At 41.2% G+C, this 23244-nt stretch overlaps 1 protein-coding gene across 1 annotated transcript in view; it reads left to right on the top strand.

Annotated features, from left to right (window-relative positions):
* The window catches only part of LOC126336316 (thiamin pyrophosphokinase 1-like), a 48531-nt gene that overhangs the window by 1639 nt on the left and 23648 nt on the right, over nt 1-23244 (top strand). Inside the window, exons 2-3 of the mRNA XM_049999877.1 lie at nt 541-776; nt 7898-8165. Of these exons, the coding sequence (XP_049855834.1) occupies nt 541-776; nt 7898-8165 (504 nt within the window). The remainder of the gene's footprint in view (nt 1-540; nt 777-7897; nt 8166-23244) is intronic.

The raw sequence follows: 23244 nt of genomic DNA, 5'->3' as shown, positions 1-23244 counted from the left end.
ATTTACTTTTGAGAAGTGGTACATTGTTCTAGTTTATGCAGTTACAACTAGATTATTACACTACTACACTACATAGACCTCAGTCTACATGCATATTCGAAACAACCAATATTTCAGGGCGAAGTAAGGGGCAGGGAAGGTTGTAATATCACCACTTAGCCCTCACTTTTACTGTTTGTCTGTAATGGAAACTAATAACAATCACTAATTAGGCTACCTTAATAATTTTAGTGCTTATGAAAAAGAGGACTGCAGAGATGTGCAGTACCTTAATTGTATGGTACATATGGCTTAATGCTATTTCTGTGATGAAATCGCTGTCTTTATCACGTGAAAAACTGTAAGTTAGTAAGTATAATGTTGAAAAATAAAACATTTTTTTATTATCTTTGATTCAACAGGGTAAAAGAGTCCACTCACTCTTCTAGTAGGATATTTGTTACTACTGTAAATTTTCTCAAAACATGCTTAGTACATAAGATAAATGGATTTCTTTTCAAGATGCATGTTTCTAAACTTTTGATTTTCACATTACCTCAGCATCTTTGAGGATTACAGTTGATGGAGGAACCAACCGTTGGTTTAAGTTCAGTGAAGAAGAAAGCTGTTCATTGCCTGATTTCATAACAGGAGATTTAGATTCTGTGGAGGAATGTGTTCTTGACTATTACAAGAAGAGAGGGGTTCCTGTTGTTGTCACTCCGGATCAGAATAAAACTGATTTTACAAAAGCTGCTTTGTTTGCTGTTGAGCATCTTGGCAAGTTGAAAATTAAGGTAAATGTGTTGTTCAGTTTTTGTTGCAACTTTTTCTATCGTAATTAATGAAGGCATGTAATAGGTGTGTGAAAAATTATTTGGGATGAATCTGTTTTTTAAAGTTTTGCACTTGCACTAATTGAAACTGTCAGGCCATTGCAGGTATTATATTTTAGATATTTGACTACATGCTTCACTTCTTATACTAATTTATATTGACAAAATTCTCTTGTGCACTCAGTCACATCCATGAACGCCAGGAGTATATAAAATACCATTTGGATGTAGACAGTTTTATGTAGGACCAACTGTGCGTACCATTGAATGGCACTGTGTGGAACATGAGATGCTTTCACCTTTGGGACTTAGAAAACAGTGGTAGCAGAGCATACTCTAGAAAATAGACATTATATTGCATTTGAAGAGACATCTGTTATTATATGGACTAATAGTTTGAGATAGAGGAACTGAAGAAGCGATAGACAAAAATTTGTAACATTGAGCTAAATAAAGAAGACTGTTTGCAGCTAAGTACAGCTTGGGATTCAGCCATGGGAAGGTTGAAGCTGGTGTGCAGTGAAAACATTACCTTATATGGTGGCAGAATGAGCACCAGTGGTGTCAGAGAAGGCAGACAGCTATGTAAGTGTGGTGGCGGCACACAAAAGACAGTCACCACTTGACAATGGCTGAGGAATGCTCAGCTGAAAGCTCATGGATTTTAAACCCTTGACACAACTGGAAGCTCAAGAGAATTTTATCAGTACTTATCACTGTGAAACTGTGCATTCTTAATTTATATTAATTTAATTTCTGGTCCTTAAATGAACTGTCTTACTTATTTTTGGTAGTGTAGGGCACCTAGTGAATGCACAACACATATTAGGCCTAGTTGTTCACTAGTAACCCTTGGCAATGCTGTAGCAACAGGAATCCTAAGGTTTGCTAGATGAGCTGAATTATAGTTTGTCTGCCAAATTTAGGAAGTGAAGGAATCTTGGTTTTGTTACTATAGCTAATAAGATTGATGTAAGTGGCCCACTTACTCATTCATTCACAAGTAGTGTACCAAAAATTGCTGTAGGCATGAAGAATGTGTAGTTATACATCAGCAGACATGGCAGGCTACAGTACTTCAGTGTAGTATGCTAACAGATTGTGGCTGTTTTCGAGGCAATATAAGCTGATCTGACAGATCCTGTAAGTTGAGCACAACAGCTTTGTGCACCTACCGCAACCATCATGTAATTTGTAAAGGTCTCTATGGTAACATACGTACATTGTCACAGCTCTATAGACTGCTGTTATTTTCACCTGCAACCGTTTCAGCTTCACAGTGAAAGCTGGCAAATGCACGGCCAGTTGTCAGGGATATTCTTACACTGACGACAGTAGTGCTGATATGTATTTGAGTATATTATGCTAAAAGCTTGTGAAATCATTTTTGGTTGGACAGCTACATCTAATGGGAGGCCACAATGTTGGGATCACAGATTTTCTTCGAACTTTGTACACATTTAAGAGAAGGTTTACGTCTATTATGTAACTGATTTATGTGTGTGTACGTGCTGGACGTTAGCATTTGCTGCAGTCAGGTGGATAGTGTTGGAGCTTTGGAAGACAAATGTATATGAGGCAATGATTTGACTCTAACTCAAACATAATTTTTTCAACACTGGCCATTTTGTTGAATTTATTTTTGCAAGGTAATATAATAAAACAAATGTGTGTTTGCATGAAGTTTTAGTGAATTTCATGTTATTTGACTACCTATTGTTTTAATTAAATTTAATTATTAGAACAAACATTTATAACTATTGACAAGTAAATGAAGAAGCACAGTTTTCCTGAAAATGTATGCCTGTCATGCTTTGCAAAATCCCTTATACATGCAATCTTGTAAGGTACCCAGAACTACTCCGCACCTCAACACTTTGAGCTGCAGACACAGAGGCAGGCCCCATTTGGCAGTTAATCTGCCTAGCAGTAGCACATTGCTAATGCAAGAATGAATAGTGTAGGTGCACATTTTTTTTATACCATAGAAGTTACACTTGTTCTACAAAAATGAATGTTTGAGTGGGAGTCAAACCATCACCTCATCCACGTTCATCTGGTAAAGCTCAAATACTAACCACTTGACCACCACAAACGCTAACATCCAGCACCTATGCACAGATAAATCAGTTACACGATAGATGCGAAAAACTACGCCTGCGATTTTCTCGCAATTGCCATATAAGTGCACCTTACTACTTTCATATTATGTGGTTTTAATGGCCTACTAAATATGTAAAAGGTTTGAAGTAAATCCTAACATTGTGGCGTACCCTTTTAAGGTTGTAGAGTTGTAAGAAGTCATTTTTTTGTGTTCTGTGTGATCTGAGCAGAGCAAGAGCCTAACCTTTATAGAGGTTATATCTTGTGTGTCTGTGGACATATTAATGCATGGTACTATTTCAGAAAGAGGTGGAAATAATTATGACAACGATGGTTTTGGAGTCTGTATTCATATTGTACTTTGCTACTGATGTTTCTCCACTTCCATCCATCATATGTTTGTCAGGCTTCATCAACAAAAAATTTCCCACAATGGTGCAGCCTTTCATAAATGCTTTATTGCCTAAGATCAACGTTGTTCTTAATGAAAAGGGAGTGTCCACTAGTGAATGAGAGAAAAGCAAAGTATCTTCTTGTACAAACTTTGATTATATACAGTAGATTCTAGACTATCCATCCTGATGTGGCAGGTCAAGCCAGATAACAAAAAAATTCAGATAGTCTCTCTTTTGACCCCAGCTGTACCATTAAAAACTGCCATTCTTTTAAACAAAACCCTTACTTTATTAACATTTTTTGACTTTCCAAATAATACATACTAGTTAAGTGTTTCTGTACATACTGTACTCTTCAAAAATTAATCTGGGAAACATAGTTCTGTCTCCATTGTAAAGTATGAATGTACAGTTACACACATTAAAAGCGAGGCTTAGCACACAAGTTGAAATTTAAAGGTTTGCGGTTTTTTAAAAAAACCAACAACTTTGATAGATGACTGTTTCTGTCCTTCAAGGGAAGTTGGAATGCCCTATCCCGCCAATGTTAAATTTAGTGACTTGGCTTCCATGTATTTCACGAACCACTGTAGCCATTGACATGAAACTTCTACAGGACACTAAACTGTATGTTCCGAGTCTACGGAGCTACAATAACTGCATTTCAGCCACTGCTTTCGGAAATAAATTTTAATTACATGGTTAAAATTTTGTTTACTTTTGTATGTTACTGTAAATAATGGTAATTACAGATAACATTGTGTTCTTCTTTTAGTTCAGTAGATCTGGATATGTATGTTATTACTCCCTGAAGATTTGAATACTCTACTCGAAATGGTTTCCGAGATTTAGGAAAAATGCAACAGAAAATGTAAATGTTCAGAAACGGCTTCTAAAGTTTCAAAAGAATGTAACTCACTTATATATGCTTTTTTTTTCTATTTTTAGTCTCTCAGAAGCACCCTGTACTATACTGTATATCATTATTTTGATTTTTGTAAGGTTTTTCCTTCTTTCTGGACTCTTCAGTGGCCAACAGTGCTGTGCACTCTGCTTTATCAACGTGAATCTTGTACATTCGTTAAAGTTTTCTGATGCAGTTTGCTCAAGGATTAATTCTCATATGCGGTAGCACTTTCACCCTACCGAAGTTGCCATCATTAAAAGCAATAACAGCATCACTCACTGCCCCCCTTCCCACATTAGTGTCTTCATTCCAACAAAACGTTTTTTGGTAAGCGAGTCTGTATAAGATTATGAAGTAATTGGAGGATTTGCCAGGTCTCTGTAAATAGGTTTTATGGTATCTGTGACTGACTGCTGCTGGGATGGAATGTTGAAATGCCCAGTATTCGAACAGTTCATACAGCCATAAACATTGCCATGAATCATGTCCAGGAGGGCAATGGTGGTGTACTGGTATTTCATCAGTTGACAGTCTGTGAAAGATGGTAGCCCATGCTGCCCACTTCATTTTCAACAGATCCTCAGTATTATTTATAATGACCATCACATAATATTGCTGTAGTTCATCAATCATTTTATCTGTCAGCCTGCCTCTTATGGTTTTCATCTAGTGTTGGTTCCTCAAGCTATAACCTGAACCATCTTGAACCCTTCTGAGTGTGGGGCGAGATTTTTCCTATCATTTAAGTTGGCCTCCTCCTTTGTGTTACTTCCCCCTGCATCACCATTCCACAAAATCATTCAAAGTTCATCAACTTCATTGTCATCCAGTCTGCGATGTCCTCTGCTTCGACACCCTCACAGCCCGATAAATTTTTGAGCAATGAAACAGTATCATTTTCATCGTTAACTTCAGTTTCACACATGGATTCAAAGTTAAAATGTCCTGCTTCTTGGTCTAAAAGAATTTTCCAACATCTTACAAGTGTTCAGCTTCTCTTCCGTGCTTTGGCCTACTATATTATAACAACTAGGAAGTCAGCCCTCTTCAGAATGGTTGCAATCTTATCATCAGTCACTGATATCAATGGACTCGGAAGGCAGTGATGATACTACTTCTTTGGCATTTCAAGGCTGCCCTGGTCTATCAGCTGACAAAAAGTCATCACATTACATGTTAAAAATAATGCCTTGATGTCTTCAGCTGTGAGTTCATCACTGACAGGATATAAAGCCTCATTATTGAGAAGCGGCAGATCATTCCTCAGTAAATGGTCATCTGTCAAATATTTCTATACAGCTGGTATAAATAAATTTTGGAACAAGGTTTTAAATATTTCTGAATTCATGAATGCTCTCTGTTGAAGAGTATAATGTAGAGGCAGTGATCCTGATTTTTGCAGGTTCTTTAAAGCATAGGTTTCATGATTTCCCTATTGATGTAGGCTTAAATATGTGGTTGCCAGTTTCATTACTGCAAGCCAATATTGTAACTCATTCCTCACTTTTCTTGTATCCAGGTGCTGCAACTTCTTTCAAATGTTTTCATAGGGATAATCTTGTAATTTAAACCTCCATGGTCACAATTGTACAACTGTTCACCAGAAATTTCCTGCTCGTCAATTAACTTCTAAGTATAGTCTTTAAACAGTGACACAGCCTCTTTGTCGCCAGATAAAGCCTCTCAACTAATGGTAATCTGATGAGTCCAAAATAGTTTCTTCCACCAATCAAACCATCTGTCTCTTTCAATTTCTGAATGTTTTCCATCTATTTGCCAGCCACTGAAATTGCAATGCTTTTTCCTGCAATACGGCCTGGTAATGGCCAAACCATTTCCTCTTAAATGTTCATGCCACAAACATGAAGCTTCTTCAGCATCTCCATGCTGCTCTTTCAACATTGTCTTTCTTTGTTTTATTCCACTTCCATTAGCTTGGGAAGCCCACGACGTTTTGATATCTCCTTGTTTTATCTTCCAGTCTACAACAGTACTTTTCCTACCCCTATCTCCAAAGCTACCCTAGAATCCAGTCTCATTACAGCACATAGTTTCTTATCATAGGCACTACAAGTTTTTTTTTCATTTATCACCCATTTTGGTCTCTTTAATTAAAGTGTAAAGAACCATACAAAACAATAATTGAAGAGTGCACACACCTTGAACATCTGATACACAACCAAAGAAACAAAGAACAAAGGATGTCAACAGAGCAAGCAGCCATTTGTTCATTGTTGTTTACGAGTGTTTGACGGGGGGGGGGGGGGGGGGGGTTTCCAAAGCCTCATTTGTTGAGTGATTCTGGTTATTTATTCAATATTAACAATACAATATGTAGTTTATAATTGTGACTCTGTACAATAATTTAATCATCATTTTGTCAGAGAGAAATGTTATGATATTAAGTCATCCAGGCATTCACGAGTCAAATAGTAGTCTGCTGTACACCTATCATGTAAGACAACCAGACTTCTGATCCACTTCTTTCTTTGTGCAGATCTAAAGGTATGCCAAACCTGATGGAGGTGCCATTCTGGCGAAAAGCTCTCTATAAAGACCCATAGGAAATTTCCCAGTTCCAAAATTACTCAAACCTTGTGTACAATTATCCTTAGTGCTCTGCTGCCATGAAATAGTCTGTGATGTACCTCATGTTCGCCTAAAGGGATCGGCAACCCCTCACACTGAAGCATCGTGGAGTTGCGTACATACAAGGCATTGCCACTCAAGACTGCGTTGATCGCAGTGACGACGCCAGATGGCAGGACAAGTACCACCAGAGGTCCTCTGTGCCAGGGACCTACCGATTTCCTTTGCCATGTCATGGGTGCGCAAATGGGTCAGCACAAATTCCACTGTGCTCCAGCTACATAGTACGGTGCAAGCCAACATGTTGGCAGTTCTCTTCAGCGAAGCTCTGGGCCAATCCACGTGCTGGCACTTAGTAGCCAATTAGTGAGAGGCCCAGTGGAACCTATGACTATCCAGAGACGTACCTGTTAGTCAACTATGCCGAATACTCAACCTTTGTCGTTAGGGATTGTTGGTGGCATAGTCTTCATGTCTCACTGTGTGTTCCAGGCATGTGTGTGGGAAGTTGTATTATTTCTTATTCAGAAGAGTTTTTCCTTTGTTGTTAAATTTATCTACTGGGGTTATAATAAACCTTTGTTCTTGTGTACATGTGTCTGATTGCTTATCAAGCACCTGTCTGTGGGCGATATAGCATGGTCAATGACATTTTACTGCCATAACGTGCACTTCTCTGTGCATGAGCTTAAAGGGCAAACACAACGACCCGAAGATCCATTAGTACATCAAAAAAGACTAACCCAACATTGTAATTGGTGAGACACTAAAAGTCTGGTATTCTGTATTTTGAAAGGATAGCAAATGAGACTTATAAGTGTTGGACTTAAAATAAAAAAGAGATTTTTCAGACTGAGACTATTACTTTGTCTATCAGAGATGTTGCTTAAAGATTTCGACTTTCATATGAATGCATTTGCACATGCATGTGTACATTGTGGACAAGTGCTAATGTTACTAACATTATATTTCTTGAAGTTTTTACTACGTATCAACATTTAACTCTTGATCTGCAATAATTAGTCTCTAAATTTAACCTCTAATTCATGACTCCTTTGTTGAGATATGTCATTCAGTTATTGTGATAGGTGGATGCCCTTGTAGCTGTGGTTCAATCTGCAGGAAGAATGGACCATATATTTGCCAACATAAATACTCTCTTCAAGATGACACATGTGGAAGGTGCTATGCCTGTCTACCTTCTGTCGTCAGACTCCCTGACATGGTTGCTGAGGCCAGGTTCCCATGAAATTGCTCTCCCGCCTGATCTCGTTGCAGAAAAAGTGTGGTGTGGCTTAATCCCTATTGGTGGAAAGGCCAATTCAGTCACTACTACGGGACTGAAGTGGAACCTAAGTAAGTAATGCTACGTTTTTTAGGATTTAATATTTTTTATCAACTTGTTAACTCTGAAACTAGTTTCAGATTAGCTTTGTTTTATATTTAGATGTGTACTGTAAAGTTATATTTTTCATTGTTTAATTGTTGAGTTCTTATATGTTGGTTGAGAGAATAGGCCAAGTGTTGTCTTGTACATGATAAAACCTTATTCCTGCAGTTTTGGTTGATTTCCCCCCCCCCCCCCCCCCCTCCCAATGTAATGTAAAGACAGGCCTGTCACCTGGTTTTAATGAGATAACACTCAGTTTCAGATTTTTTTTTTTTTTTAGGGAAGAGCACTAAAATATGGCTTATCAAACTTTATAGATGTGTCCTAAAATCAGGACGTCTACCAAACACTTTCAAAATTACTAAGCTGTTGCTTTCTTGAAACTGAACAGACCTTCTGATAAAATATAAAGTTACAATCAAATAGCACTTCTTGGGTGGTATTAAACTTTAGGAGCTTTTTGAGTCTTTTGTTAAATAGGATAGGTGAAAGACTCCTGGAAAAAATAATCCCTGTAGAATAAGTATGTTCCAGACCAAACAGGAGCTACACAGGCTAGGTTCTAAGCCTGACTGCATACATCACAGCTGCGTTTCTGGGAAAAGAAAACCAAAGACTTCTGTAGCCATCGTCTCCTGGATGACCATTTCTGATAGTGTGGAAAGAAGGGTTCTTATGTAAGTTGACCAGAATCGTGCCCTGTCAAATCGCGTAGCATGCTGTCAGGCAGGCTTTGAAAGCAGTCTGGAAAGTAGTCCAGACATCTGTAGATAGTGGTGAAGGATCAGGGGGTGATGGGCATACATGCAATGCACGGTGAATTGCATGAACATTGGATATGCCTTTAAGCACTGTGCATAAAATTTTGTGAAACATCCTGCATTGCTGCCCATACACAATTATCCATATTCAAGAGTTCCAGTTAGACAAAAGTTTGCTCCATAATTTCTTGTTTGCATGGAAGTGGGCATTGACTGGCCATGGAACATTCTGTGGACATATGAAGCCCATTTTCATCTCTGAGGACAGGTCAGTATACAGAATTGCAGAATATGGGAAAATGAAGGTCCAGTCGCACATCAGCTGGTACTGCATCATTGTTTAAAGGTAATTTGTGTGATGGGAGTTGATAGCATCATTGGGCCTTTTTTTGTGCACAAATGTCATTCCAACTCTTCACACACTTCCCCCCCCCCCCCCCCCCTCCAAACACATTGCGTTAGCCAGTAAAGCCATTGCTACAGACACATTTTGGAGATCCTGGTTGTCAATATCACCTGATCTTAATCTGTGATACTTCTGACTGGGGGTTACCTGAAAGATGCTATGTTCAATGCTCTGATTACAAATATAACTGAATTGAAATTTCACATTGCAGTGTGCATACTGAATGTTACCCATGAGACTCTGATCTGTTGCGAAACATGCTGTTTCGTAAGTTCAGCTTGTGACTAAAAACAGTGAACAGCATGTTGAACATATTGTGTAAAAGTCTCACGACAATTAAAAGGGATTTAATTATTCCCTTTTATGCGGCTTTCTGCCTGAGGGCAAATAGAAGCAGATTTTTTTTCCTGTGTGATGTACAACCTTGCTATGGTGCATGGGCTTACCTAACTGTGCTACAACTGTGCCAGACTTTGCATGGTCATTTACTTTGCATAGTACGGTTGATGTAATACGCAACACACATCACAGCTGTCATATTGCGATGCATTTGTCATTTGTAGCTGAACCCACTTGTGTTATGATACTTCCAGCCCCATCTAGTGGAACAATTTTTGTTAAACCAACTCCTTCCCCCCCCCTCCCTCCCCCCCCCTCCATCCCAATAATGTTTCTCCCTGCTTTACTAATATTTCATTTCAATTTGACATTTTAACTGTCCTGTTGGTCTTCCTCCAGGTCTGCTATATTAGGTTAAAGTCTCTTCTTACTTTCCCAACAAACTTTCCATACAGCTAATCTTATTAAATAGTTCCTCCAGGGATACTATAATCACTGTTATAAGTGAGAACATAGATTGTTAAATGGTCACAAACTATAATTTATTCAGACACTCAGTAAGCAGTAACTCTTTCGATAACATTCAACATTTCAATCTACATGACACAACTTGCTACTCGTCACTTGCACATTGAAACTTAAGCAGTGACCAGTTGTGGCATGGACTTGCTGTAAAAGCATTAAGACTGCTATCAAGCAGTGCTGACACACTAGCCCAACTCGGTGCACTCCATTGTGGCTGAGAGCCCAACTGCAACTACCTTGCGCCATGACAATAACTGGTCTCCAGCGTTTTGTCAACAAGCAAAGATTAAAAAAAAAAAAGAAAAAAAACACACACACACACACAACCTCTCTCTCTCTCTCTCTCTCTCTCTCTGCGCCTTGCGCCTTATGAGGAATATCCCCAGATCTCAAAATTTAATTTCGCCTGGAATTTTAGGGCAACCTCTCGGTCACTCGGTAAACTTTAATACTTTTGATAACATTCAGCATTTCAGTCTGTGACACAATTTGCTAATGATCGCTTCCACATTGAAATGAAATGTAAGCAACAACCAATCGCACCATGAACATGCTGTAAAAGCATTAATAGGGCAACTGAGTAGTGCCGATGAGTGCCCTACCTAAGCTCGGGTCACTCGGTGTTGGCCAAGAGCCAAACTGCAACTCACTCACTCCACAACAATAACTGGTCTTCAGAGTTCTGTCAACAAGCAAAAGTTAGCTCGTACAAGTAGCCACGGCTGCAACATGATCAAAGGAAAACTTCGTTTTGATATATGTGTGTATCTGGAAATAAATAAGACACTTTATTAGTGTGCTTAGTTTAAAATTTTCAAATATAGAATTTATTGGTTTTTAATTATTATTAAAAAGTGATGGAAAATTTAAATTTTTTAAAGAATATTATATTCAATTATAGGAGCATAAGACAATAACTATTATATACACAGACTTAAATTGCATTTAGCATGTAGCAGCTAGTATGTTGACAAAGTGAACAGGCAACTGTACTTTCTTTTTGTTTACCTCTTCATTGTGAAGTGGTGGTGGTGGTTTTTTTATGTGAATTTTTTAATACTGAATTTGCTGTTTTGTCTTTGTTGGTACATGAAGGTACTGATGATAAACCAGTTTTTAATATTCTGTTCATACTGAAGGTCATTGCCCTGTAACTTAGCATGTCACCACCAGCTGTTAATCACAGTGCATTAAGACATTTGTATACAATTGCTGTTCAAATTGCAACTTACGACAAAGTGAAATCTAATATTTAGCAAATATTTTGTGCATTCACTGTAAAGCTGGAAGTCAGTCTTCAGGCTTCATATGTTTCATTACTGAGGAATTGCTTTTCAGACGCTGATGTAATGGAGTCTTAGGTATGGCAGAAATTGATTCTTTAGAGATTCCAATTCTGTGTTGTCATGTTAAAGGTAATGTACCCTGGCACCATTGTGACTGCTTGGTTCATGTCATGCGTTGCTGACATCATGAAGTGTGTGCCATTTGAACACATGCTCCATGTATTTTTTGTACATCCTGAAGAAATAAAATACAAAGCTTTCTTGTGAATGGCACCACTCCAGAATGAAATTTTCCCTCTGCAGTGGAGTGTTGCTGATTTGAAATTTCCTTACAGATTAAAACTGTGCTGGGTCAAGACTCAAACTCAGGACCTTTACCTTTTGTGGGCATGTGCTCGACTGTCAGAGATATCTAAGCATGACTCATGACCTGTCCTCACAGCTTTAATTCTGCTAGTACCTTACTGTTACCATTGTCTTTTAGAACCATTCACGTCAAAACTACTACTTGCAAAACTACCTGCTTAGCATGTTCAACATTCGTTTTCTCATAGTTAGTTGGGATCACTGTGCTTCCTAGAAAAAGATGGGTTTTTATAATTCTGAAGGTTGCAGTCCATACAGACATTTTACATATTGCAGAAATCGTTTACTAACCATCAAACCCTGTTCTTCTGAGAAAGAGAGATCTCAAGTTCTTCAAAATATGACACTTGTCTAAAGATAGAAAGTTTTCTGGATGTGGTACTTTAGGAGATGATGATTTCCTTTCACACAACCTTATCACTGAAATTTGTTTCGTGGTTCTGTTAACATGTGAAGCAAACTATACCAACATTGTTCTAGTTCATGAATCACAGACAAAGTGAGCTTGCACAGCTGTACACCAGAGAGATGCTTAGTGAAGAAGTACAGGTAAAATTGCAAACTCAGACCTGCAAAGCTGTTGCAGTATACTAGAAGCCTATAGTTCAACACCCTTCAATTAAATAATTTTCGGCTTAGTGCAACCAAGAGAATCATTTCTGGGTGCATAAGAAGTATTCCACTGTACTGACTAACACTCTGCCACTTAGCCATCCTCTGTTAAGAAAGCAAGAAGTTATATTAAATGAATATTTCTGAAAAAATGAGGTATATTGCACTTCACATCCATGAAGGTATTCCAGGTTCGACAGAAAACAAATTTTGTTCCAGAAATCCACCCTTGCGATTATCCCTACAGGCTTCTGATAGCAACTTCAACATACAGTAAATGGTATGAAACCTGCAATATGAATGCTCTACCTGAAGTCAATATCTTGTTGACTCGCAACAGATACCCATTGGTTTTGTACTCACAGCCCAAGTTGAAGAACAGGATATGGAGTGAATGCATTCAGCTTAGATTGTGCGACATTGAACCAGACAGTTCTGTGCACAGTTCTGGGATGCTCACCTACTGACCTCCCTATCTCCTTCATCTTGCTTTTATTATTAACAGTACAAAATATGCCCAATATGTTTTAGCCTTTTCACATTTACCGTTACAAATCTCCTTACTAGATCAGGAAATGTTCTCAGTGAACATCTCTACTTCCAGATACACCACTCTTGAATTGTGCAATTGACCTTGTTTGATCATTAACCCCACCCCATATCCCTGTCAGCCAGCCAACCAACTTGCTTGCTTCTTTATTGTATTTCACAAGCAGTTTTATACACTAAATGGATACTGTTTGGATTCGAAACTATTACTTACAATAATTGTTGCAGACAGTTCATAGTAAAATTCAGTGTGGCTTAAAAAATGAACTAAAAGTGAGTTTTACTAACAGTGATGCTTTGAAAAATGGGTATTTTTCATGGAGTACATGTTTACCAATGATAAATCAGCTTAGAGGCAGAAAACTATTTGATGGAGAAATGATTACAAAAGCACTAAAAAAAACTTAGATTCTCTCACCCCAACCTGCACCTCCTTCCTGCTGTCCTCAGTTAAAATCTGGTAGTAAGCAGCAAAAGTGCTGTCGATTTTCAGGTGGAGGGTGTGTGTCAAGTGGTAACCCCCTGACCATGCAGAGATCGCACTGTTGGTGCCTGAGCTAGAATCCTTCCCACAAGCCAAGGAGCATGTGCTGGGGCACGCAGATGGTGGACAACATTTCACTGGGCAGGTAAACTATTGTTGTGGCGGGCTGGCACCCGTGGGAAGAACCACCCGTAGGGGTGGGTGGTACCATGGCAGAAGATTCACACATTAAGCAAATGAAACTTTGGTCTGCTGGCAGATGCATGACAGCCAGCAGTCTCTTAAGATGGGAAAGATTATTATAACACAGCTAGATATGACCACAAATGTTTCCTTCGCTCACTACAGTGTGGGAAGGATGACAAGCTGGATGTCTGGGAGTAAAATACTTCACCCAGTACTTTGTTGTGCTTTTACTGATGGGGATTACTGTTTTATTTTTCATTGAAAACATTGAAGGCAAATTTGCAGATGTTGAGTGTCTGGAGAAAATTCAAGATGGTTCATTATTAACTGAAACTTCGTCTGCTGCCTAATCTACATCTCTTCTGGTATGTGATCATCCATGTGTTGTACCTGTGATCATTGCCCCAACTAGACTTTGAGCATTGTCCAAGGAATCATCTTTCACAGAGATCTTACATTCCAAACAGATGGGGGAACTCGGGGCTAATCTCCACCAGTGATGTGTATGTTTTATCAGACGTGTACAAAAAGGGCCTAAGGATAAACATACAGGTACAGGCACCATTGTCTTAGCCTATGCAGGGATTTTCCTCCAGAGAAGGTCAAGGTCATGCTGTACAGTTATGATGTGGAAAGCATGTGTCCCACTGCCTAAGAGGTGCAGATAATCATTCCATTAATGTAGTTCTTGTGAACATATACTTTTGTGTGTCAGCTGCACAGAAAATGACCCTTCCCAGTTGCCCCTTTGCCCAGTTTCCAAGAAGAAAAGAAGATCCAGGAATATGAATTTGACAGTCTTTGTCATTTACTGAGGCACAAAAAAAAAAATATTAATGCCTACATTCTGAGGACATGATAATCAATAATACTGCGCCCTCCCCTCTTTCCCGCAAACCTTCCCAGACTAGGTCTCCCATTGCTCACCTCTCCCATGGTTTTCACAGTACTTTCCTTGGGAACCACTTCCCGTACCCAACCAGAGAAGAGCTCTCCTTCTTCAACATCTTCAAGTGACAGGGCTCCCACTTAGGATCCTTCTCCTTGGCAACGCCTGAACCGGAGGACCAGTGCCAAAGAATGACTGAAGGAGCCACTGCCTGTGAGTCCCGGCTGTCTACGCATCTGTCCCAGTGTTCAGTGCGGATAGTCCCTTGAATTAACCTTGCCCACCAGAGATGATGGAGGAGGAGGAGGAGGAGGAGGAGGAGGAGAAGTCTCCAGTGCCACTGAAGGTGGCAGGTCCTCCCACACAGACGGATTTTGAGCCGGTCCTTGTGGATGTGGTTCCATCCACACTGGTGGCAGGTAGTGGTCCAGCAGTCCAGCACTTCTGACTCTTTCACATTTAACCCGGCCGTCAGTCGCATGATCATTCAGTGGAATTGTAATGGGTACTACTGTCACTTGCTGGAACTAAAACCCCTTCTTTCGCCCTCTTCTACAGTTTGCATTGCTTTCCAAGAAACTCACTTCACTGGATGACCATTTCCCAATGCTCTGTGGTTGTCGTTTATTCTGTTAGAACCTCGCTGTTCCCGAGAGGTCCTCTGGAGGGAATCTTCACTTTGTTTGGTACAGATGTTGGTGAATGGATTCCCCTTCATACCCCATTGCAAGTAATAGTCATGTGGGTGCAAACGACCTAAGTGATTACCTATCAGAAGATGTCTGAAAGAACAGATACCATCTTCATATAGTTAGGGCTAACCAGCCAGTGACCCTCTTCTTCTGTGCTGGATGCACACACATACATTGCCCAAACTCTTACGGGACTCAGTAAGATTGTTTGCCACGAGTAATGAGTGTAATGGGCAGGGGCACTATGAATGTCGTGTGTGGACTTTAAGTTGGGAATGTTGGTCTCGCGGGGAGCATGCAAGGGGTAAATCCCTGCAGTCGCACTATCCTCTGTGCCCTCGGTGTCTCAGATGGGTAGAGCTTCTGCCACGTAAGCAGGAGATCCCAGGTTGGGGAACACATTTTCATCTGACCCTGTTGATGTATATCAGTGCCTGTCGACATCTTAGGGTCTTGATTTCATTATCATTTCAGTGATTATCATTTTCAATGTCTACCTACCTCCAGGCAGGCCACTTACTTGTATTGAATTCACCATATTAATCCAACAACTTGCCCAGGAGCTTGGGAACTACAATGCACACCACCCCCTGTGGGTGAGTACCACTTCATTTGGTAGAGGCCTTCTACTTGACCAACTTCTGACAAACCATTATGTGTACTACCTCAATGATGTTTCTCTCACCTGCTTTATGCTAATGATATCTTCGCCCAAATAGTGCAGCTTCACTATATTGCTAGCTACACAGTGACCTTTGTGGCAGTGACCACTTCCTAGCAGCCCCTGTCATTTCCTTACCAGCACCAGATAGACAGACTACCACATTGGGCACTTCACAGAACAAAGTGACCTTACCTCATCTGTTACATTTGCCACCTGTCTGTTGGATTGTATTGATGAGGGTTGGGCAAGGTGTCTCTGGTGATCATCCATGCTGCTGAAACTGCTTTTTTTTCCCTTTCTTACAGTCCCCTCCCCATCCACTGTCAGTCAGTGCCTTGATGGACCAAAGACACTCCAATAGCTGTTCAGGATTGCAGAGGAGCCTACAGTTAGTTGGGCAACATCCTCTATAGACCAGCCTTACCGCTTTTAAGCAACTTCGAGCTAAGGCTTGCTGTTTAATGAAACACAATGAGGAGGAGTGCCGAGTCATATAATATACATAAATGACTTTGTGGATAACATCAGAAGTTCACTGAGGCTTTTTGCGGATGATGCTGTAGTATATCGAGGTTGTAACAATGGAAAATTGTATTGAAATATAGGGAGGGTCCGCAACAACTTGACACTTGGTACAGGGAATGGCAATTGAATCTCAATGTAGACAAGTGTAATGTGCTGTGAATACATAGAAAGAAAGATCCTTTATCATTTAGCTACAATATAGGAGGTCAGCAACTGGAAGCAGTTAATTCCATAAATTACCTGGAAGTAGGCATTAGGAATGATTTAAAATGGAATGACCATATAAAATTAATCGTCAGTAAAGCAAATGCCAGACAGATTCATTGGAAGAATCGTAAGGAAATGCAATCTGAAAACAAAGGAAGTAGGTTACAGTACACTTGTTCGTTGCTTGAATATTGCTCAGCAATGTGGGATCCGTACCAGATAAGGTTGATAGAAGAGATAGAGAAGATCCAACGGAGAGCAGCACGCTTCATTACAGGACCATTTAGTAATCATGAAAGCATTACGTAGATGATGTATAAACTCCTGTGGAAGGCTCTGCAAGAGGGACGCTCAGTAGCTCGGTACCGGCTTTTGTTGAAGTTTCGAGAACTGAGGAGGCAAGCAGTATATTGCTCCTTCCTACGTATATCTTGCAGAGAGACCATGAGGATAAAATTGGAGAGATTAGAGCCCACACAGAGGCATACCAACAATCTTTCTTTCCATGAACAATACTATACTGGAATAGAAGGGAGAACTGGTAAAGGTACTCAAAGTACCCTCTGCCACACACTGTCAGGTGGCTTGCGGAGTATGGATGTAGATGTAGAGTGCTATGTATCTTTTTCTGGGGATGTACGACTCGTAATCTCAGGTGGGGGCAAAGCTCTATGATCTTACAGGGCGCTAAATTTAAACAGCTGTTCCACGCCTGGTCGTACTGGCTGGCACTAGTACAGATTCATTGGTTCTTGCAGAACAGAACACCTTGTGACCCATTTTGTGACAGCATTGGCATCCCCTTCCTATTTGGCTGCCTTTCTACTACAAAAGTGACAAGTTGTAGTCATCCCCTTATGTTTCACTCCCCACCTAGCTAAATCCTGTAATGAACACTGCACTGACAGGAAGCTACTTCAGGCTCCTGCCTTGGCCCACAACACAGCCCTAGGCCGTGATTTAATTCAGTCAGATTATCCAGTACCTGAATGTTCCCCAAAGGCATCTCCTCAGGACCTTGATCAGTGCTGAAAAGTGTCTTTCCCTCACTATGGTGAGATAGCATAGTTGTTACAGTCCAAGGCAGGCAGGAACCTAATGTGTCTAGACAGTTGCTGTACAATTAGCCTGACAAACATACTCTGTAAGGTGCTTAAAATGGTGGTTGCCCTTAGATTACACTGGGTTCTTGAATCACGGAACCTTTGTCCTCCCCCCTGTCAGTGTGGTTCTGAGAGGAATGACCTACAACCAACCATCTGCTTAGGTTAGAAGCAGCACTGGGACAGGCTTTTTATAAATGGCTATACATTATTGCAGTTTTTTCCCCCCTTCATAAGGCGTAAGACAAGACATGGTGTCATCACATTTTACTTACCCTCCATGACTGGAGCTTTCGGGGCCCCTACCAATTTTTATTTGCCAATTTTTATCAGACAAGTTGTTGTGGGTTAGTTGACATTTTCAGTTATCTTTTTCTGGGTCCTGAGTTATATGAGTGTTTTAAGGCATGAACTGGCAAACTGTTTGGCTAGAGGAGCACTTACACACTCCCTGTTCACTTTACTAATGGTGTGCATATTTGCAGGTGCACATGAGATCCCTTCTCACTCAGAAATGGAGCAGCATCTGATGGGCTGCTGCCCCATCTGATAGTCTGCACACACAAGGAGATTGCTGCAGTGTGGTGCTCTTCCTTCTGCTTCTCCAAGAAGTAATCAACATTCCTATGTTGCCTCTGCATTTGTCATACCAGGCTAACCCATAGTTTCCTTTTTTATAGTGTGTCTCCCCCCCCCCCCCCCCCCCCCACTTGGTGGTTGTGGAGCAGTAGCTCATGTGCTTGTGGAATGCCCCCTCCTTTTGACCCTCTGTGCTAAGTATGGACTTAGACTCATTGCCTTTAATAACGGCAGACAGTTCACTGGTGGTTAAACCGGTTCTCAGTTTTCTTTGAGAAATTGGTTTTTATTCTCAGATATAAGGTTTTCATCTATCTCCAGCCCAGGGGCTGGGTAGTTGGGCTTGGTGCATCTTGCACTGTATGCCAGGTCTGGGGGTCTTTGACAAGGCTACTCTTTCAGCCCACTTCTACTCAATTGTTGTTATTGCTTTTCTATTTGGGTTCCGTCCTTTCTGGCACACCAAATTTTCTAATCAGTGAATGTGGCACTTTGGTGAATAGTGGGTGCTCCTGACTGTAATGGATCAGGGGTTTAACAGCTGTGAGTGAGGCATTTCCTGTGACGTGCAGAGCTCCGGGGACATCCACCTGCTGACTTCCCTAACTCTCTCATCTTGATTTATTATAGACAGTACAAAAGATGTCCATTATGTTTTTAGCCATCTCACATTTACTTTTATGGCTCGCCCAACTATATAAGAAAATGTTCTTGGTCGATGTCTTTACCTCCGGAGACACCACTCGTGGATCGAGGGACTGATAACCATGTTGTTTGGTCCGCTCTTGCTCAGTCCACCAACCTTGAAAAAAAATTGCAGTCGCGTTCAGTACCTAATGAAATTTGTGATTTGGCTGCTTGACAAGAAGGATGATGTATGCTGTCGTGGATGTTGCCAATAAAAGAAATAACTTAAGAAGTAACATGACAGTTATGGTGATGAAACAAAGGACCAGTCTCTGTGGAAACTGCCCATAGAGCCAAAACTGAAAAAATTCAAAAAGTTCAATCATATTTGAAGGTCCTTCTCACTGTTTCCTTGATTACAGTAGGATAGTGCTTTACAAGTTCCTGCCTTATTGGGCAACTACTTCACACCTTTCTGCTGCTTGATGACTTTAATGCTCACCATACCCCTATGAGGTTGTCCCAGGACCTATCAGAGAGGCGCCCTCTTGGCTGACCTTCTCAATCAACTTAATCTCCTCTGCCTTAATTTAGGAGCACCCACATTCCTTTCAGACTCCACACACGCCTATTCGCATTTGGACCTATTCTTCTGCACGGCTCAGCTTGCCCATCATCTTGAGTGATCCGTCCTCTCCGACACATACTCGAGCAACCATTTCCTGTGTCCTATGAGTTTTCTGACTCCTCCCCAACATATGTGCGCATCCAAATGGCTTACTAAGGCCGACAGGAAGCTTTACTCCTCCGTGGTGATCTTCAGTGAACAAAATTTCCCCAGTTGTGTTGACCAGATAGAATATCTTACAAATGTTATCCTTACCACTATACAATGTTCCATTTCTTGCACTTCCTCTTTACCACGCTGTGTTCCAGTCCCTTGGTGGACTGAGGCATGCTGTGACGCAATCCACCTGCAGGTATGTATTCTCCACATTTTTAACCATCATCCTATCATGGTAAACTGCATTCACTTTAATCAGTTGCGTGCATAGTGTCGTTGCATTCTTCAGGATAGCTAAAAAGCTACCTGGAATTTCATTCACTAGTTCTTTTAACAACTCCACTCCCTCTTCAGTCATGTGGGCCAACCTGCGACGGCTCTCTGGAACCAAGATCCATTCCCCAATTTCTGGCCTGATGGTAGCAGACGATATCTTAGTGGGCCCTATTGCAATCTCCCACACCTTGGGACACCATTTTGCGGAGATTTTGAACTCCTACCACTGCCATCAGAAATGAGCAGCAGAGGCTAGAGCGACACCCCTCTCTTTTCAGAATAATAAGTGCCACAATACCGCCTTTACTATGAGGGAGCTAGATCATGCTCTCAGTTCATCCCAATACTCTGCCCCAGGGCCAGATGATGTTCACATTCAGATGTTGTAGCACCTTTCTCTTGTGGGCAAGCACTTTCTGCTTCATATTTACAACCACATCTGGTCAGAGGACACGTTTCTCAGAGACTGGTGTGAAGCCTCTGCCATACCCGTAACTAAGTCTGGTAAGGACAAACTCCTTCCTTCTAGCTACTTCCCCATTTCTCTCACCAGGTGTTTTTTCAAGGTGATGGAACATAAGATTCATGCCCGGCTGGTATGGTGGCTCGAGTCCCACAATTTACTAACCACTGTACAGTGTGGATTTAAAGTACGCCATTCTGCAGTTGACCATCTTATCACTTTGTCCACCTATGTCATGAGTGTTTTTTCTGCATAAATCCCACACGGGCCCTGTTTTTTGATTTGGAGAAAGCCAGTGACACCTGCTGGAGGACTGGTATTCTCGGTACTCTACATGTTCAGCTTCTGTGGCAGCATGACCCATTTCCTTCAGGAATTTTGAAGACTTGAGTTTTCGAGGTTCGTGTGGGTTCTGCGTTGTCGGACACATTTATCCAGGAAAATTGAGTGCCTCAGGGTTCCGTCTTGAGTGTCATCCTCTCTGTTATCACCGTTAACCCTATAATGGCCTGTCTCCTGCTGAATGTCACTGGCTCCCTTTGCATTGACAATTTTGCCATCTATTGCATTTCTCCATGGACCTGTCTCCTTTAGCAGCATCTTCAGTGACATCTCAATTGTCTTCACTCGTGGAGCATAGACAATGACTTTCGCTTTTCCACTAACAAAACCATTTTATGGATTTCTGGCAGTGCAGTTGGTTTCTTTGACAATCTTTACATCTTGGGGCTGTTGCTCTTCTCTTCGTTGAAACTACAAAATTCCTGGGCTTGTGCTCGATAGGAAACTTCCTTGGTCCTCCCATGTGTCTTAAATGGCAGGCCACTATGTGTGGTCCTTCAGTATCCTACATGTCCTCGGTGGTACTTCTTGGGGAGCAGATAAAACTTTCCTCATCCAAAAGTCCCTGCTCTGTTTGAAACTAGACTATGGATGTTTCGTATATGCATCTGCATATCCATGTCTTACTGTGTTTCAGTACTATGTACCATTGTGACATCTGTTTGGCCCCTGGCACCTTTTACACTAGTCTAGTTGAGTCTATGCAGAAGCTGCCAAACTACTGCCATCCTACTGCCGTTACTTTCTCCTCGGCAGAAAAGCTTGTTGCTCACGTGCCATGCATGTCCACCCATCCTGTGCCTCCTTCTTCGATGACACCTTTGATTGCCAGTATGGGGCCCATCTCTCTTCTATTACCTTCTGGAATTCGCTTTTGGCTCTTGCTCTGGCAGCTTAATTTCACACTACCTGCAACTTTTCCCTCACTTCATGCAGTGGCCCGTGTTCGCCTTGGCCTTCATTTTCTTCCTAAGGACACTACTCCAGCGTCGCTCTATCGCCTTCAGTTCCACAACCTTCACATGGGTCTTTGCGATAGTACCTTTGTGTACATTGATGGCTCTTGCACTGACTGTGGTGTTGGCTGTGCCTTCGCCACTCGCACAGACATGTTTCAGTATCAGCTCCTGGAACTATGCTCAGTATTTGCAGCAGAGCTCTTCACCTGTATCAGACCACACAGTACATCTGGTAACAGTCTTTTCATTTGCATTACTTGCTCAGACTCTTTGTGCCCTTTAAAGCCTCTGTGTGCTATAGTGCTGTACACCGTCCACTCTTTAGTGGAACAGGTCCAGGAATGCTGTCTCTTGCTCACTCTTAAAGGAGCCCCTGTGATGTTTGTGTGGGTTCCTGGTCACTTCGGTCTGACAGGAAATGAGGTCACTGATGCTGCTGCCAAGGTTGCAGTCCTCGTACATCTGCCCACTAGTTCCTACATTCCCTTCGGTGATCTGTGTTGTCGGCTGCCAAGTAGGTGTTGTCACTTTGGCATCACCACTGGTCCTCCCTTCATGAGAACAAGCTCTGGGTTATTAGACCTGTTCCAGGGGCTTGGACGACCTCCTCACGGCCCTCTGAGAGATTGTTTTAGCTAGGTTGCACATTGGGCACTGTCTGTGTAGCCATCACCATTTAAGTGGTGCTCCCCCACCACCTTGTTCTCATTGCGGCCAACCTTTGACAGTCTGCCATTTCCTGATGGAATGCTCTTTTTCTTAACTACTTATGTTCTTGCTTGTGTTTGCTGTCTTAGTTATAGGCCATTTTAGCAGTCGACGTGCAGGCCTTTTACTTTTTATCTATCATAGCAATGTGGCGAAGGACACTTATTTTTTAGTTCAGGACCTCCATGTCTCTATGGTGAGTTTTGTAGACTTTTCTCCACGTCCCTGTTTTTTAGCTGTCTTCTCGTCCATCAATTGGGGTTAATGTGTGATCATTTTAACACCTATCTTTTTCATGTTCTAGTTTTGACATGGGCGCATATGACCCTAGTTAGTTTTGCAGCCTTAAACAAAACAAAACAAACGAGTTCCTGCCTAATGGTTGTACAGACAAGGAATGCTACCTAGAAGTTATGTGCTGTTTTTGTGAAGCAATCTGAAGAAAATAACCAGAATTGTGGCAAAACCATTCATGAAAAGTGCATCACATAATGCTCCTGTTTGCATGATTTTTTGCAAGAAACAAAACCTTTGTTGCTTCGGCTACTGTGTTCAGCAGACGTGGCCCCCGTGTGACTTCTTTCTGTTCCTGAGGCTGAAGAGAATCATGAAAGAACATAAATTTTGCCATCACCGACAAGACAAAAAGATAATAGCTGAAGAAGCTGACCACCATAACGAAAAGTGAGTTCCAGAAGTGCTTGCAAGATTGG

This window comes from Schistocerca gregaria, chromosome 2 (genome assembly GCF_023897955.1).
Source record: "Schistocerca gregaria isolate iqSchGreg1 chromosome 2, iqSchGreg1.2, whole genome shotgun sequence".
Taxonomy (NCBI): domain Eukaryota; kingdom Metazoa; phylum Arthropoda; class Insecta; order Orthoptera; family Acrididae; genus Schistocerca; species Schistocerca gregaria.
Note: the sequence above shows the minus strand (reverse complement) of the source record. Positions and strands in the feature narration are given on the sequence as shown.